This window comes from Piliocolobus tephrosceles, chromosome 20, assembly GCF_002776525.5.
Source record: "Piliocolobus tephrosceles isolate RC106 chromosome 20, ASM277652v3, whole genome shotgun sequence".
NCBI lineage: Eukaryota > Metazoa > Chordata > Mammalia > Primates > Cercopithecidae > Piliocolobus > Piliocolobus tephrosceles.
Window position 1 is genome coordinate 27,393,683 of NC_045453.1, and position 18,090 is coordinate 27,411,772.

General features: G+C 42.1%; 1 protein-coding gene across 1 annotated transcript in view; it reads left to right on the plus strand.

Moving 5' to 3' along the window:
- DOK5 (docking protein 5) overlaps positions 1-18,090 on the plus strand; it is a 172,862-nt gene that overhangs the window by 130,609 nt on the left and 24,163 nt on the right. The window contains exon 6 of the mRNA XM_023189579.2: positions 506-641. Coding sequence (XP_023045347.1) covers positions 506-641 — 136 coding nt within the window. The remainder of the gene's footprint in view (positions 1-505; positions 642-18,090) is intronic.

An 18,090-nucleotide genomic window follows, 5' to 3' on the forward strand; every position in this document is an offset into this window, starting at 1 on the left:
CATCTAGGATTTTAGGAAGGGAAGAATCCTTAAAGCCATGGTCTGTAGGGAAAGCGAGAACAGAATCTAAGAGATACAGAATCTTCCTCTCCCTCTCCACTGGCAGTTTCTGATGAGGAGTTATTCACAGGCTGTACAAAGGAATGTGCTTGCACAGGTATTTCTCTTTGAGGGTGGTAAGGTGAAGGATAGGGAAGGTGAAGTATTTATTATACTGAAAATCAAGAAATAGCTTTTTTATTAAATTTCTCTTTTACTTTGTGATAGAAAGTATTCAGCACAGGTTAGCCTGGAGTCCCTTGGTCCCCTGCCCTTGTTAATAACAATTAATTGAACACTTTGAACATTTCGACTCTAGTTAACTTTGTTTAGCAAATGTGAACAAGAATCTTAATCTCATAAAAAATAATAAACGGGCACAGCCTAGTGGAGTATTCCAGGATTTTAGTGCATTGGACTTCTAGGCGCTGGATTTTCAGAAGCTATTTTGTTTTTGTTTTCACAGGATGTGTGAGACTGGTGAAGGGCTGTTTATCTTTCAGACCCGAGACGGGGAGGCCATCTATCAGAAAGTCCACTCTGCTGCCTTGGCCATAGCCGAGCAGCATGAGCGCTTGCTACAGAGCGTGAAAAACTCAATGGTATGTTTGGAATTTCTTCCTCATGTCCCAGTGCCTATCACTGCAGAAAGCAATTGGCTCATTTTTGTGCTGGAAAATATGGTCAGCATTATTTGAGCAGATGATTGATTCTTCTTCTCAATAGTGTATCACTTGGATTAAATGCCATTCAGGAATGCCTGATGTAGGCCGTTGGTAACACCTTAACCATGCATCCCCATTATCTACTTTGCAACTCAATCGTAAGGGTGTGTAAAATTAATTTGCGTGTGTATAGACATCTGTAGACACAACCATGTGGATCATCTACCTATGGAGATATGTCTTGCTATATCAGAAGTTATTTCAAATGTCAACAGAGGCCAGAGAGCAAAATGTAAATGAGAGAAGAGGGCTGAGGGAAACTGGAGTGAATGTCAAAAGCCCAAGACCAGACAACTGTTGACATGAGAACATGAGATTGTGACATCCATGTGGGTAGATCACTTGATTTTTCAAGGGAAGCCAAAGATTTGAGTCTGTGTGTAATACCTGCCAGTTGGTAACTGTTGGAAATTAATTCTAGTTAAGACTCCAACACTTGGTGGGTCAAAGAGAACCTGTCTGCGGGTGAACTGCTACCCACAGTCATGCATGTGCCGTCTCTTATAGTCATTGGTATATAAAGATGCCCAAACACACAGCATACATGAACATGCCCTCAGAACATTTACTCTTTGCTTTACATTGTGCTAGGGACTTGGATTACACAAAGAATTAGGTTCATGAGGCCAGGCGCGGTGGCTGACTCTTGTAATCCCAGAGCTTTAAGAGGCTGAGGCAGACTGATTGTTTGATCCCAGAAGTTTGAGACCAGCCTGGACAACATGGGGAGACCCTGTCTTGATAAAAATACAAAAATTAGCCAGCCATGGTGGTACACGACTGTAGTTCCGGCTACTCAAGAGGCTGAGGTAGGAGGATCACTTGAGCCCAGGAGGTAAAGGCTACAGTGAGCCGAGTTTGTGCCACTGCACTTAAGCCTGAGTGACAGAGCGAGACCTTGCCTCAAAAAAAAAAAAATATATATATATATATATATGTTCATGAGTTTCTTCTTTAAGGAGAATAAATTCATGAAATCATAAATCATAAATGAATGCACAACAGTTAATGCACATCATGCATTGTGGCTGCAAACATATACATAGAGCTTCACATCTGGAAGGAAATATACAAAACAAAAAGGAATTGGGTTGGCATGGTAAGATTTGGGTAGTTTGAAACTTTACGATTGAAACATGTGGGGTGGTTGGATTTAAAGAGTGGGGGGGCAAAGCATGCCAGTAACGTGATCTGTTCCAACACAGCCTCGGGTTATTTCCAAATGACGTCTATAGGCAGCACTCCAGGATTTTAGAGCAGGGGTCAGCAAAGCTTCCTGTAAATGTTTTATGCTTTGTGAACTAATATGGCCTGCAAGTACTTAACTGCCATTGTAGCACAACTGCAGCTATGGGAAAGATATAATCAAATGAGCACGGCCATGTCTCAAAACAAACTTGGTTAATGGACATTGAAATACAAATTTCATATAATTTTCACATGTCATGAAATATTACTCTTCTTTTCTTTCTTTCTTTTTCTTTTTTCTTTTCTTTTTTTTTTTCTTTTTTTTTTTTTTGCATATGGGTCATTCAGAAACAGTCAGGAGACTGGATTTGGGCCACAGGACAGAGCTTATTGTTGGAAAAGAGCAAGTGCCCCCGTGAGCCACTGCTGACATAGCATTTGTGAGAAACCAGGCTTGAAGACTTGTGTATGATCTCAGAGATGGTGGAGGTGGGCATGCTGAGGAGGGGGCATGGAGTGAATTAAGGGGTTTTGATGGTAGTTTTCATATGTCAGCTTGACTGGGACACAGGGTGCCTGGATATTTGGTTGAACTTTCTTTTGAGTGTGTCTCTGAAGGTGTTTCTGAATGACAGTAGCATTTGAATTGATAGATTGAGTAAAGCAAATTGCCCTCTGCTATGTGAGTGGGCCTCATCTAATCTGATGGAGGCCAGAATAGAACAAAAGGGAGGGTAAGAGAGAATTAGCTCTCTTTGTGGTCTTGAGTTGGGACATTGGTCTCCTTTGGCCTTCAAATCCAGACCAGAAATCATCACCATTGGCTTTTAGGCCTTAAGACTGCAGATCTTGGTGTATATATCCTATTTACTCTGTTTCTGGAAAACTGTGACTAATATAACTAATTTAGGGGTAGACATAGATAAAACAAGAGATAAATTTCAGTGCTATCATACTGTGTTCAGATCATGACCCATGAAGCCAGACTTAGTTCCAACACCAGTTCTGAAACTTTCCAGCTTTGTGGAGGACAACAAAGTTCTTGATATCCCTGAGTTCCAGTTTTATCCTTTGTAAAATGGGAGCGGTAATAGTATTTATCTGAAAGTCTCCTCTCTCTCTCTCTATTTCTCTGTCTCTCTCTCTCTCGCCATCTCTCTCCATCTCTCGCCATCTCTTTCTCTTTCTCTCTAAATGTCTAAGTAGAGCAAATGTAAAATTAGATTGAGAAGGAATGGGGAATGATATAATTTAATAGATTTTAGAGAATTAGAAACTACTATAAGAAACTCTAAGAAATCATTATATTTATTACTTTCTTATTTCAAAAGGAATCTACACATTATTGAAAAATTGTAGACAACACAGCAAAATAAAAAGAACATAGTAAGTCATCCCTCTGCCTGCCACATAAGAATATACCTGTTACTCACTTTTGAGTGTGTAGCTTTTCAGTATTTTAACTAGGTGGATGTAGGAAATACAATTATATTGAATACATTGCTTGTGCTAACTTTTTGCAAGAAAATATCTACATATTGTCTCATTAAATATCATCTGCAACATCATATTTTGTGGTCCTATGTTATTATATGGATATTTCATAGATTTATAAAACTATGCATCAAGGTTGAGCACAGTGGCTCACACCTGTAATCCCAATATTTTAGGAGGCCTAGGCAGGAGGATCATTTGAGACCAGAAGTTTGAGACCAGCCGGGGCAAAATGGTAAGTTTTAGTCTGTACAAAAAATTTAAAAAGTAGCCAGGTACAGTGGCTTGCACCTGTACTCCCAGCTACGCAGGAGGCTGAGGCAGGAGGATCCTTTAGACCCAGGAATTCAAGGCAGCAGTGAGCTAGGTTCCTGCCACTGCACTCCTGCCTGGGTGACAAAGGGAGACCCCATTTCTAATATATATACATATATATATGGTCATATATATATTTATTTATATATGATCACATATATTTATATATGAGGTTTTATATATATATATAAATATGTAACAACAACAAAAAACCTGTGCGTCAGCTTGATGCTCAATCCGTAGACATCAATGACTATCTGTTTAAGATAAATTCTTAAAAATTGGTTGCTGAATCAAAGTCTGAGAATGCTTCTAAGGATTTGCTTTTCTTTCCAAGTAGCCTTCCAGGAAGACTTTCTTTTTGAACTAATACAATGTTGGTATTTATTTTCCCACGTACTTAGGAATTCTGGATATTTCAATAAAGAGACATCAGTGGATGGATGGAGAGAGACAGAGGGAGGGGAATGCGAGAGAGAGCGAGAGCGAGCTGTGAAGTTGAATTCAGGTCACTTAAAACTTACAGGGCAACATGTCATTGCATTAGGGTTGTGCGGCTATTCCATTAGCTCCCTTTAGGCACCTCAAGAAGTTTGTCTAAGATTGTCTTGTTCGTAGAGCCATCAATTAGCATAAATTGTTTTGTACTTGAAAGGCGGGTTCTGCATGCTCACGCACATGTTTTTCCATTTACAACCTCATTATTTCCGCTAAAAATTAATCAGGAATATGAGTAAATCGTTTGGATTATCCCTTTGCAAATTTAACTAGAAAATAATGTCACTTGCTCTTAATTTGCTGTGTGCTTAATGGGTTCTATAAAGTAAATGTGATTTTTAAAGCCACGGCATCCTGTTATAGATGGAAGTGAGTAAACTTCAATGTGGGATCTGAATCTTAAGGAGTTAAACGAGGGATTGTGAAAAGCTTAAAATCAATGTACTGTAATCAATCTCTGATTAGGGGATACCACACTAAAATAAAACAAATGAAGGCAACATTACTGGCTCACCCTGCCTAGGTTATTGTTTTGTCTTTTCTGGTTATTAAGAGTGGATCCACATAAACCTGGCTGCATTCCCTACTAGGAATTGCTTTTATATGACTGCTGACTTGCTTCTATGAGATGGCCAAGATCATAACTGGAGAAAGATGGCAAAACTCATATCTGGTCTTAGCCTCACGATTAGGAAGACCTAACTCACTGCTAACTGTCCCTGTTGTAAAATTCCCAAGAGTGTGTCTACAGACAGAATGCTGCAATGTGGGGCCCATACCAGGCTGAAATTACGTCCTGGAGTGAATTGATCTGAGTCAGCCTTATGACCCTCAATCCCAAAACTCATAAAGAAGGGGCCTGTGGGTCAGATAACTGTTATTTACAGACAAAGTCCCTTTTGTCTTGTAAGGTAACATTCCCAGACTGCATAGACATTATTCAGCCTCCTACAACTGGGAATAACAGTTGTAGGAGGCTGAATAATGGCTCCCCAAATATGTCCACATTCGAGTCTATGCAGTCTGGGAATAACAGTTGTAGGAGGCTGAATAATGGCTCCCCAAATATGTCCACATTCGAGTCTATGCAGTCTGGGAATGTTACCTTACAAGACAAAAGGGACTTTGCAGGTGTGATCGAGTTAAGGATCCTGAGATGGTGACGGTATCCTGGTCTATCCAGGTGGGTCGAATATAATCGCAAGTGTCTTCAGAAGAGGGAAACAAGAGGAGTCAAACAGAGCGCAAGGCAATGGTGGAAGCAGAAAGACCGAGAGAGAGAAGGGGTGGAGAGGGAGATTTTAAAATGCCACGCAGCTGGCTTTGAAGGTGGACGAAGGGACTGTGAGGCAAAAGATGTTTGTGGCCTTGAGAAGTTAGAAAAGGCATAAAAACAGCCTGGCGCGGTGGCTCACGCCTGTTATCCCAACACTTTGGGAGGCCGAGGCAGTTGGATCATGAGCTCAAGAGATCGAGACCAGCCTGGCCAACATAGTGAAACACTATCTCTACTAAAAATACAAAAGTTAGCTGGGCGTGGTGGCGTGTGCCTGTAGTCCCAGCTACTCAGGAGGCTCAGGCAGGATAATTGCTTGAACCCAGGAGGTAGAAGTTGCAGTGAGCCAAGATTGCACCACTGCACTCCAGCCTGGTGACAGAGTGAGACTCCATCTCAAAACAAAACAAAACAAAAAGGCGTAAAAACAGGTTCTCCCCCAGAACGTCCAGAAGGAACCAGCCCTGTTGATGCCTTGATTACAGCCAAGTGAAACTGATTTGGGACTTCTGGCCACTAGAACTGTAAGACAATAAATTTGTGTGGTTTTATGCCACCAATTGGTGGTAATTTGTTTTGACAGCCATAAAAACGAATATGATAAGAGTAACAAAACAAGAATGTGTTATATCTCTTCTCTGTAACAGATAATATTTTAAGGATGTTTTGTGTAATTTCTAAACCTCATGAAAACTCTTGCATTGAAGACCCCAAACCACCAGCTTAGAAGGTAGTAGGGCTCAAATTTGGAACAGATGTGCTGGCATAACCCCCGCCTTACACTGTATCTTTGAATCAAGCCCCTAGACATGTTTTATTTACCCTGCATGAGATTAACTCACTGCTATTTTGAAAACTCCAAATTAGTGACCAACATTTAAAAATTAAGAGCTTACACATAAATCTCTGATTTTTATATTTTCTTGAAAAGTGCAAAGCTCTGGCAGTGCTGATCCTGCATCCTGACATGGCAATGCTTAGACACACCCAGTAGTGTCTGGCCTCACACGTCTTTCTCTAGGATCTTGCTGCTGATGTTGTGGCTCATTGATGTCTATATTACTACATAAATTAATTTTCTGTTGCCATGTAACAAAGTACCACAAACTATGCACCTTTTAAACAACATCCATTTATTATTTCATAGTTTCTCTGAGTCAGGAGTTTTGGCATAGCATACTGGGCCTTCCTCTTAAGTTTTTCACAAGCCTGTAATGCAGGTTTCTGTTGGGGCTGCAGTCTCATCTCAAGGTAAAAGTGGGGAAGGATCCACTTTCAAGCTCACATGGTTATTGGTGGAATTTAGCTACTTGGGGTTGTGGGATGGAGGGCTACAGTTTCTTGCTGGCTGTTGGACAGAGGCCATTCTCATCTCCTGGCCACATGGACCTTGCCAGCACGGCCACATACTGCATCATAGCCAGCAAGAGGCCACAATCCTATGTATCGCAATCATGGAAGGATTATTTTATTCATCTTCTCACTCTGTCATAGTCTATTGATTTTTTTTTTCTTTTTTTTTGGAGACAGAGTCTTGCTCTGTTACCCAGACTGAACTGTAGTGGCAAGATCACAGCTCACTGGAGCCTTGACCTCCTCCCACCTCAGCCTCCTGAGTATCTAGGACTACTGGCATGCATCACCATGCCTGGCTCCTTTTATTTATTATTTATTTTTTGTAGACATGAGGTCTCCCTATGATGTTGCTCAGGCTGGTCTCAAATTCTGGGTTTAAGCAAACCTTTTTCCTCTGCCTCTCAAAGTGCTGAGATTACAGGTATGAGCCACTGCACCCAGCCAGTCTGTTGACTAAAAGCAAGTCATAAACCCTGTACATGAAAAGGAAGGGAACCCCACAAGGATATGTCCACCAGGAGGAGGAGATCATGGGGCCACCTCAGTGTCTGTCCCCTGCACCATGAACATTTCTGGAATAATACTTACTTAGTGGTTTGATTTTTCACTTTTAAATATTTTTCCTACTTTATGGCATTTGCTAATAACACTATGTGTTTATTGAACATCTACGATATGCCCAACTTTTTAGTAACAACAGCCACTGTTATTTTTCAGGCCTCCTACAATATAGCAGATACTTTACTTGCCTTTTCTCTAATAACCACAATAACTCTGTGAGGTAGATTCATTTGTTCACTCTCATTCATTTGACCATTTAAACATGTTTATTGAGAACCTACTATGTTCTGCTTTGTGTGGCAGGATACAGTGGCAAGTAGACACTTGAGGCCCGTGCTCCTACAGGGCTTACAATGGCAGAGAATATTCATGATCCCTGACCTGGAAGGAATCACTGTCCTATGATATAGATGAGAAAAGAGATGTTCAGCATGGTGAAGTCATTTGTCTGAAGCTATACAGCTAATTACTCCTGAAGCCAGGAATGCAGGATGGTTTTATCTGGTTCCAAAACTCTACCTCTGGCCATGATGCCTCACTCCTTTGAAGGGTTTTAAAGCTCTTATGTCTCCACACAGCATGGTCGCATGGTCTTAGCATTTTCCTTTTTTTTTTTTTTTTTTTTTTTTTGGAACAAACTCTCACTCTATAACCCAAGCTGGAGTACAATGGCACAATCTTGGCTCACTGCATCCTCTGCCTCTGGGTTCAAGCCATTCTCCTGCCTCAGCCTCCCAAGTAGCTGGGATTATAGGCACCCGGCACCACGCCTGGCTAATTGTTTGTGTTTTTAGTAGAGACAGTGTTTCACTATGTTGGCCAGGCTGGTCTCAAACTCCTGACCTCGTGATCTGCCCGCCTCAGCCTCCCAAAGTGCTGGGACCACAGCTGTGAGCCACCACACCTGGCTGGTCTTAGCATTTTCAAATGACCTTGATAAACAGAGCACCTTTTGGAAACATCTATTAATTTGTAATATATCTTTAAAAAAAATCACTGTTAGGGTTGAGCACAGTGACTCATGCCTATAATCTTAGCACTTTGAGAGGCCAAGACAGGAGGATTGTCTGAGGCCAGGTGTTAGAGACCAGCCTGGGAAACATAGGGAGACCCCATCTCTAGAAAATATTTAAAAATTAGCCCAGCATGATGGTGCATGCCTGTAGTGTAGTTCTAGCTCCTGGGAAGGCTCAGGCAGGAGGATGGTTTGAGTCCAGGAGATCCAGGCTGCAGTGAGCCATGACAGTGCTACTGCCCTCCAGCCTGGGCAGCAGAGCAAAACCTTGTTTCAATAAATTTTACATATATATGAAAAATCACTGTTAAATGAAATCTCATTTATTTGTATAGTTTTGGCTTTAGATAGCAGTCTTGCCGCCTTATTATTTCTCCTCTACATTTCCACTTTAAAAATTCAATGCATTGTTATTATTCACTCTAAAGGAGGTGCTGGAAGAAGGAGGGGTGGGCCTGGAGTATGAAGTGGAGAACTAACTGTGAATGAGGTGGGGAGGCGAGGACTGTCTTGCACCAGCTGCCAGCTGCCTTGCTGGAGAAGCTGCAGCAAAACTTCAGGACAGCTCAGGCACTCCCTAGAGCAGCTAGAGCTATTTTTGCCACCTTTGAGATCAGTGTCTATGACAAAGTCTAATTTTGGAACGAGGAGTGGCAGTGTGCGGGATATTCCTCATTCCACGACTGGGCTTGTCATTTTTAGACTTTCCTTCAAGGCGAGAGCCTCAAGGTGAAGAATGCCTGCTTTTAACAGGTTTTCCCAGGGGCTCCAGGTGGGGTCGGGGGGCTCCACTGAGGGGGACATTCAGACCCCCGGGTGACTTCTGCCCCGTACTCTGGAGTGCTGATTACACACAGGCTTGAGAGTTCAATCTGAACTTTTTTTTTTTTTTTTTTTTTTTTTTTTGTCACTTCTTTGTGTTTCTTTAAGAGATTGATTTACTTCCAAGCTGGGATTTGCAAATACAATTTGCTAATGAATTTGTAGAATTCAAGTGGCATTCTTCCACAATTTTTGAAGCCAGATTAATTTATAGTCAATCTAATTTTAAAAGCAATATGCTACACATTTTGTTTTCTTAGATATGGAGGGCATCAAAGAAATCATAGAGTCAATTTCATTACTATATAGACACTAAAGTAGACCCTTGCATGGTGGAGTTTTATGTGTGTAAATGCTCTTCTCACAACTCTGCGTCTCCTATGCTCCTTGCCCCTCCCCCCACAAGAAAATCTATCTTTCCCTCTTCTATTTATGGGCTCTGGTTAATTGGGTTAACTTACGGATTTTAAAAAATGTACTGCTTAAAGCAGTTATCATTTTCCCCCTCCTGAATTAAATCCTTTTTATATCCTGGCATATTAATTATCCTTCAAAAAACTTCTATGAAATACCTATTTACTGCTTGCAAAGCAATGTGTTAGGTCTTATGGAGAATATATAATAAAGCATAAAGTGTTTCCATCTTTTATTTATTTATTTATTGAGACAGAGTCTTGCTCTGTTGCCCAGTCTGGAGTGCAGTGGTATGATCTTGGCTCACTACAACCCCTGTCTCCCGGCTTCAAGTGATTCTCCTGTCTCAGCCTCCCAAGTAGCTGGGATTACAGGTACCTGCCACCACGCCCAGCTAATTTTTGTATTTTTAGTAGAGACAGGATTTCACCATGTTGGCCAGGCTGGTCTCAAGCTCCTGACCTTAAGCGATCTGCCCACCTCAGCCTCCCAAAGTGCTGGGATTACAGGTGTGAGCCACCACGCCTGGCATTTGTTTTCATCTTTAAAGTAGCTTACCATTTAAGGAGTTCTAAATATACCCCTCATGTAACAGTATAATTCTGTGGGTTTAATTTGCTACAGTCTCTTTGGAGGACAGTGTGTTCTTATTTATTGAAATTAAATTCACACATCTTTTTATTCAGCAGTAGTACTTCTAGGAATTTACTCTGAAGTATACTAGCACAAGTGAAGACGATGTGTACACAAATGTTCACGGGAGGACTCGTTCCTTTATTCTTAGATTCCTCTTTTTAACAAGTATTTGCTGAGCCCCGCTATCCACCAGATAATATATGAGGTACTGGGGACATGGCTCTGAAGAAGATGAAATTCCCATTCTTGGGGAGCTTATTTGTAAGAGCAGAAATAACTAGAAAGAGGTTAAGTGTCCACCACGGGGGGACAGATTATGGCACATGATAGGACAGGAATTACATGAGGTGGTCAACTAGAAATAGAGGAGATTCATGTGTACTAATGACTACATGAAGAGAGTCGTATTACAGTCATATCAAGGTGTATAAAGGAAATGAATGACTATGAGGCAGAACTCAAGGTGGATTCTGACACCTCACTAATGCTCTTCTAAGTGCAGAAAATTAACTTATGGCAGGGTACAAATGGATGTGGTAGTGTTGGTTACCCTTTGGGAGCAAGACTATGATTTGGAGAGTCTGGGAAGGGGCTTTCATATATTACTTTATGTCTTTCTCTTGTATTTAACTGTTTTAAACCATGGCTATATAATGTATTTTTGGAAAAAGAAACAGTGGTTGAGTTTCTGGCATATGGCAAATGTAATTGATTCAACTGGTAAGAGAGAGGCAGGGTTCTTTCATGTCGGGTACATAAAAATGCATGATTGGCCGGGTGCGGTGGCTCATGCCTGTAATCCCAGCACTTTGGAAGGCTGAAGCGGGCAGATCATTTGAGGTCAGGAGGTTGACACCAGCCTGGCCAACATGGTGAAACCTCGTCTCTACTAAAAATACAAAAATTCGCCAGGCATGGTGGTGGTGGGTGCCTGTAATCCCAGCTATTTGGGAGGCTGAGGCAGGAGAATCGCTTGAACCCAGGAGGTGGAGATTGCAGTGAGGTGAGATTACACCACTGCACTCCAGCCTGGGCGATAGAGTGAGACTCAGTCTCAAAAGAAAAAAAAAAAAATCGCGATTAAAGATGATAACGCCTTAAAGAAAAATATGTGGTAGAGTTTAGAAGCTTGATAGGAAAATTCTCAGGGCTATAGAGTGTCTGTCAAGGATCAAGAACATCTTCTTGGAGAAGGTTATGCCTGGGCTAAATTTTAGAATAAACAAGAGTTAGCTAGATGCTGCTACTGATGGTATTGATGATAAGTCTGATATTTCTTGAGAACTTATTATGTGCCAGGCACTTTCCAAGTACTAGATGTAGTAACATTTCATCTTCAACGTGGTGTATCAAAGGGCACTACCATCCCATTTTTATGGCTTAGGAGTTGGAAGTGTGGATGCACAGATAGGAAGTGATAAAGCCAAGATTTAAACCCAGGCAGCCACTGACTCCCGTGCCCACACTTGTACCACCATGCTGTACTTACTTATGAATTCTGTAGAAATTAAAAGAAACTAAATGGGCTGGGCGCGGTGGCTCATGCCTGTAATCTCAGCACTTTGGGAGGCTGAGGTGGGCGGATCATGAGGTCAGGAGATCAAGACCATCTTGACCAACATCTTGAAACCCCATCTCTTCTACAAATACAAAAATTAGCTGGGTGTGGTGGCGTGCACCTGTAGTCCCAGCTGCTCGGGGGGTTGAGGTGGAAGAATCGCTTGAATCCAGGAGGCGGAGGTTGCAGTGAGCCGAGATCGCGCCATGAACTCCAGCCTGGTGACGGAGCGACACTCCATCTCAAAAAAAAAAAAAAAAAAAAAAAAAGCTAAAGCTAAATGAGATTAACCTACATTTACTAATAAACATTTAACACAGAACAAACTGCTTATTCAGATAGGACAGATGCAGATGAAATTCAGGCTTCTTCCTTAAATTTGCGATGGCTTTGTTCCTGTGTATTAGGGGAAACAAATCTCATTTTCTGAGCACTTCTGTTTCAGTCTCTTGTAACAACATAATAATTTGCAATGTGCAGGGGTGTGTTTTAATAGTGCTTTCACCTGAGTATTAAATGCTGCCTTAGCTTACACAGCTCCTCCCCAGAGCTGGGAGCTCCTGTCATGGTGCCAGGGATGTTGTTTGGCTCATGGCTATGCCTCTATAGGAAAAGGAGACAACTTGTTTTGTTAACAGATCGTGGCTTTGTTTATAAACTCGAAAACAAGTATTAATATTTGAGATGGGGGTTCCGTCAGTAGGCAGTACATTACGAGCTTGATGGTGCAAGGCAGCCTGTCATGCCACGACCCTTCCCTCCTTTGGAGGTGTTCACTTCAGAGCATAACATCACACGTGCATCTGCTTGACCCTGTGGGTGGTGGTGAGTAATCCTATTTCCCAGTGTCAAGCATGGCAAAGAAGATAGAGATAGAAGTGATGAGGATTGAGAGAAGAAGGAAACCAATTTAGTGCAGTTTCCAATCTGTTTTGGGAAGTCAGGGAGTAAGTTCAAAAACTCTTAAGATTTTCAAAATGGTCATAACAGGGCATGAAATCAAGTACAGGACCCTTCTAAGCACGGAGCCCTGTATGACTGCACACACTGTACTCCTGGGAAGTCAGCCTCGGTGAAGAGTTATGCCTGGGGAACATACCTAAACAGGATGTGATCAAGCAAACTGGAACGTGTAGTCACCCTAAAACAGCGGTTCTCAATTAGTGGCAATTTGATTTTCCAGGGGACATTTGGCAGTATCTGGAGTCATTTTTGGCTGCCAACAATGGTGTCCCATTGGCATCTAGTGGGTAGAGGCCAGGAGTGCTGTTAAGTACCATGCAATACATAGGACAGCCCCCCTCCCCACTAGAAAGAATGAGCTGGCCCCAATGTCAGTAGGGCCAAAGTTGAGAACCCTTGCTCTTCTGATAGACAAGTTTTGCTTGAAGCTGGGTCAGAATTTGATGAGTCTGTGTGTTTGTGGTTGAATATCATTTCTGAGTTGTGCAACTCAGCCTCTGTTTGCCTTGTTCACATCATGTGTAATAAATGGGTGTTACTAGAGCCTATGCCTTGGTGTTTTGGTTCATATGAGCTAGTACCTGTAAGGCACCGAGACAGGGCATAGTAAGATTCAACACATGTGGACTATTACAGTGATTTCCTCTTCTTTTTTCTTTCTTTTTGTTTCCGAGATGGAGTATTGCTTTGTCACCCAGGCTGGAGTGCAGTGGCGCGATCTTGGCCCACTGCAAGCTCTGCCTCCCAGGTTCAAGCGATTCTCTGGCCTCAGCCTCCCGAGTAGCTGGGACTACAGGCGTGTGCCACCATGTCCGGCTAATTTTTTTGTATTTTTAGTACAGATGGCATTTCACCGTGTTAGCCAGGTTGGTCTCAGTCTCCTGACCTTGTGATCCACCTGCCTTGGCCTCCCAAAGTACTGGGATTACAGGTGTGAGCTGCTGTGCCCGGCAGGTGATTTCCTTTTTACTTAAACCAATGTGAGTTGGGCCAGGAGAAGGAGACTCACCTTGAAGCAATGAGGACATAAACAGGCAACACCAGGAATTTGAATGATGGAGCCGAGAGTTCTTGTTTCCTCAAGACCCTGATGATGTGTGCAGTATCAAAGAACAGAGCAAGCACAACCACATATGACTATGAGGTAAGGCCCCTGTCTTCTGTGCGGCTCATAGCCTAGTACTCAGCAGGAATTCCAGAAATAGGCACAGTTGTACCTGCTTTGTAAAGCAAAGTGCAACAAGAAAACAATGTATGAATACATGGTGCAGGTGATTCTGTCCAGCAGCCCACCCCTTCACTGTGGCAGGTGCTTGGCATCTTGTCACAAAAGCACCTGCTTCCACTGAGTGTGAGCCCTAGTCTTTAAAAGGACAATCTGATTAGATGGGATTTTTATTTTATGCATTAACTTTAAAAGCTGACCTCTGAATAAGTGGCAGCTCCATTCGAGCCTGTAAACCTCTGGAAGGCAGGGACAAGGCCCCATGGGTGTGTAATAAGCTCAGGGTCTGGCACAGGGCTTAAAGGTTTGTTGAATGAGCAAAATAGGGATCAAATAAATTATTATGTGAGCCAAGAGGAAAAGAAAAATCGAAACCAAAATACCAAGTCCAGTTCTCTGCTAATGCCCACACAGGGCACAGGTGCCAGGCAAGTCTGCTTTAAAAGGCCACAGAAAACTCAGTCCCTGAGGACGTCTATTTCAATGTACAGGTGGGGGAGAGGATTTTTTTTTAGTAAGGAGGCAGAAAAAGTTACCGGAGGCAAAGGGAGCAGTGAATTTGTTTTATGCATGTGGCTGAGAATTCAGATGGCTCTGAATAAATGGATGCAAATCACTTGCATTCCCCGTGAAAATAACCATTTGAGTGCATCTGGTGCTCGGCAACATGCTGCACTTGGAAATTTGGCCCCAAATGGTTGATTTCACTAACCGTCTGCTTTGTCAAAGCTGTAAGCGACGATGCAGGCATCGTTTCCGCCAGCGTTCTGCTCGCTGTCTAGTGGCTTTGCTGCACGGTTTTCTTTCCCTTAGCAGGAAAGCGGTCTTTCTTTCTTACCCACATTTTTTTTTTTTTTTGTATTTTCTAACATCAAGGAAGTAAGCCTCTACTCACTCTATTTTCTTGACAGTTCCATAATATTCTGTGATATCTTGGTAACATTTGGATGATAGGAGTACCCATCACTTTTCCTCCAAATGTCAGAACAAAAGAGAGGAGTTCGAGAAAGTAAAGACGGCTCTTTGGGTGGTTCCTGCCAAACATCTGTCAGAGCTGGAATCAGAATTAGGCAGCCCTTGAGGACCGGTTCGTTAGAATGTCGGGGGAGACCACATGTTTGGCAGATCGTTAATTTCCACTTGAAAGAGGGCCCCTGGGACGGTGGGGTTCCCAGGGCCTCATAGAGGTTCTAATATCCTGTTTTTCAAGATGGTGGGGGCAGCCTCATCTCCTTGCAGCCTAGACGTTTGGCCAGTTGCCATTTCTTTAAGCTTTGGAAATACAATTAAGGTGCCTTTTAGCATTTGGAACAGAGTAGATTTGAGTCCATCCTTTAGGATCTGTATAATATTCTCAGTACTTTCTATGAGAAATACGTAGGATTGTGTTATGAACCGTAGCTCTGGAGTAAGAGGCCAGGTCCTGTATCCTGGCTGGACATCTTTACCAGCTCAGCGTCCTGGGGCTACTAACTTTACCACCCTTAGTACTGGTGCTCCCTTCTACGAAGTGTGGATTATATTAGTTCACACCTTGCCAGGTGAGATAAGGCAGGTGGTTTCTTGGCACAGTGCCTGGTACCTATTAAATACAGCAGCCACCTGAGCTGTTACTATTACTGACTTGTAGTGGGAGAAGCAAGGGAAGGCAGATTATAGGGAATTCCCATTCACACAAATGATTCATTCATTTCTTCAATCAATTCATCCGTCCATAATTCAATTATCCAATCCTTTTTATTAAATGCCTACTCTATGCCAGGAATCCTGGTGGGCACGACGTATATGAGCATATACAAGAAATCTCTGCCTTCAGGAAGGAGAACTCTGCTGCGAGGAGGGTCTTCTCTCTGTTTTAAAGGAAGGAGCACCGTTGTGGAGGCAGACGATGATATATCCAAAACCCGGCTTTCAACTAGCTCTCTGACCAGACACTCTAAAATCCTGGGGGATGGAGAAAGTGTGAAAGTTTTATTTATTTTAAGTTTCCAGTCCCTAGCACAGTGTGTGGCTTATAAATGGTGCCCAGAGTATATAAATGGATGGAATGAGGGAATGAATGAGCCGAAGAACACTGAGTGCAGAATGCATTGAAAGGGGTGAGGGAAAGGGCGGAGGTTTTTAGGTAGGAAGCATGTGAGCAGAAAACCCAGTTAGGAGGCTTCTTCTAATTGAGGGATAATTAGAGTTGGAATGAGCGGCTCCATCTGGCTCTTTGCTGAGAGTCTGCATGCTTTATTTCGTTCAATTTTCACAACTATCCTTGGAGATAGGGACTGGTTTTTGAATCTTATTTAATTTATTTTTACATAAACACATGTCTGTAAAATTTAACTAACTGCAAAATTATGATCATATAGATGATGATTAGTGCTCTATTTTTTCTTTTTATAATTTGTTTACATGCGTCTTTTTCCCCTCCTGTCTCTTTATTAGCAATTCCTAAACCTAGTTGAGAAGTTCACACGTACCTTTCCGTGTTTTCCTGTGTACCCATATAATCCTGTACAGATATGCACATCTACATATACACATAGACACATACATACAAAAGATGGGTGTCGTGATGCAGTTGTTTTTTGTACAAAATTGTGATCACATCACACAACTGACCCCTAGTTTTTCCATTCAACAGTAAACATCTAATGGAAATAGTTTGAAGTCTTGTAGTACAGTTGTAATTCAGCGGTTGACAAAATACAGCCCAGGGGCGAAGTCTGGCCTGTGACTGTTTTTGTAATTTAAATTTTATTGGAACACAGCTACATCCTCCCTCTTCGTTTATGAGTTGTTCACAGTGAAAAAGCAGAGTTGAGTAGTTGGTGATGATGTGGCCTGCAAAGCCATTTGCTATCTGGTCCAAAACAGAAAAGTTTGCCAACTTTGTTCTTATTCATTCTTTTTGATGGCTGCATGATATTTCAGAGTCTTGATGTAACATAATTTATTAAACCTATGTATAAGAATATCAGATTTTTTGCCATTAAAACAATACTCTTTGGCTGTGAAGTGGGTCCCTGAAAATAAAAAACAAAACAAAACAACAACATCAAAACCAGTACTACATCAATTATCCTTGTACACAGTTCTTATAGATTGTTAACCTAATTGAACCGAGTTTGTGAACTTAGTTAACTGAGTTTTCTAAACTCGGGAGTAGGATTGCTGAATTAAAGGATATAAGTAGTTTTTAAAAATATTTAAATCAGTGTTGCTGCCTTGTCTTTTGAAATGCTGGAGTATCTTGCATTTTATTGGACATATTAGTAGATCCATTTCATAATGGCAGAAACTGAGGCTCGGTGGGTCACCCTGTAGTTAAGGAGAGAGTCAGGACGGAAGCCAAAAGCCCTGGATGGATACTCACTGGGAACTGAAAGGAAGAAACAGGTTTGGGAGACTCGTCAGAGGTTGAAAGCAGAGAGAGGCTCTGGGGTCTGAGTGTGAATGTGTCTGTGGTGTGGGTAAAGGTGACAGGGTGAGGGTAAGGGAAAGAAAGACGCAGCGGATCTCCAACTTACTTGTGTGTCACAGTCGTCTACAAGGCTTGTAAAGCCACTGATTTCTGGGCTCCACCTTGAGTGTTTTAACAGGCCTGGGGCAGGGCATTGAAGTGCACATTTCTGGTTAAGTACTCAGGTGATGTTGAGGTCACTAGACCAGGTAACATGCTTTTAGCACTGATGCTCTGAAGTGGATTTTAGGATCTGGCCCCTTAGTCCTGAAAAGAACAAAAGGATGTATATTCTCAAGAAGTGTGACTGTATCAAGAAAAAACAAGGGATGAAACAGGAGCTAGAGAAATCATAGCATACACCTTATGCTTCTCCACCCTTCATGATAAAACGGTTCACAGTGAGACATACTCACTGATCGGTAATCATATCCTGTGCTGAGAACAGATTCAATTCAGGCATAATTTTCTACTTGTCTCATCACACCAGACGCTCACCAGCCTTTAGTGTGTGTTAACCCTATATGTTCAAAAGGTTGCAAGTGTTCAGG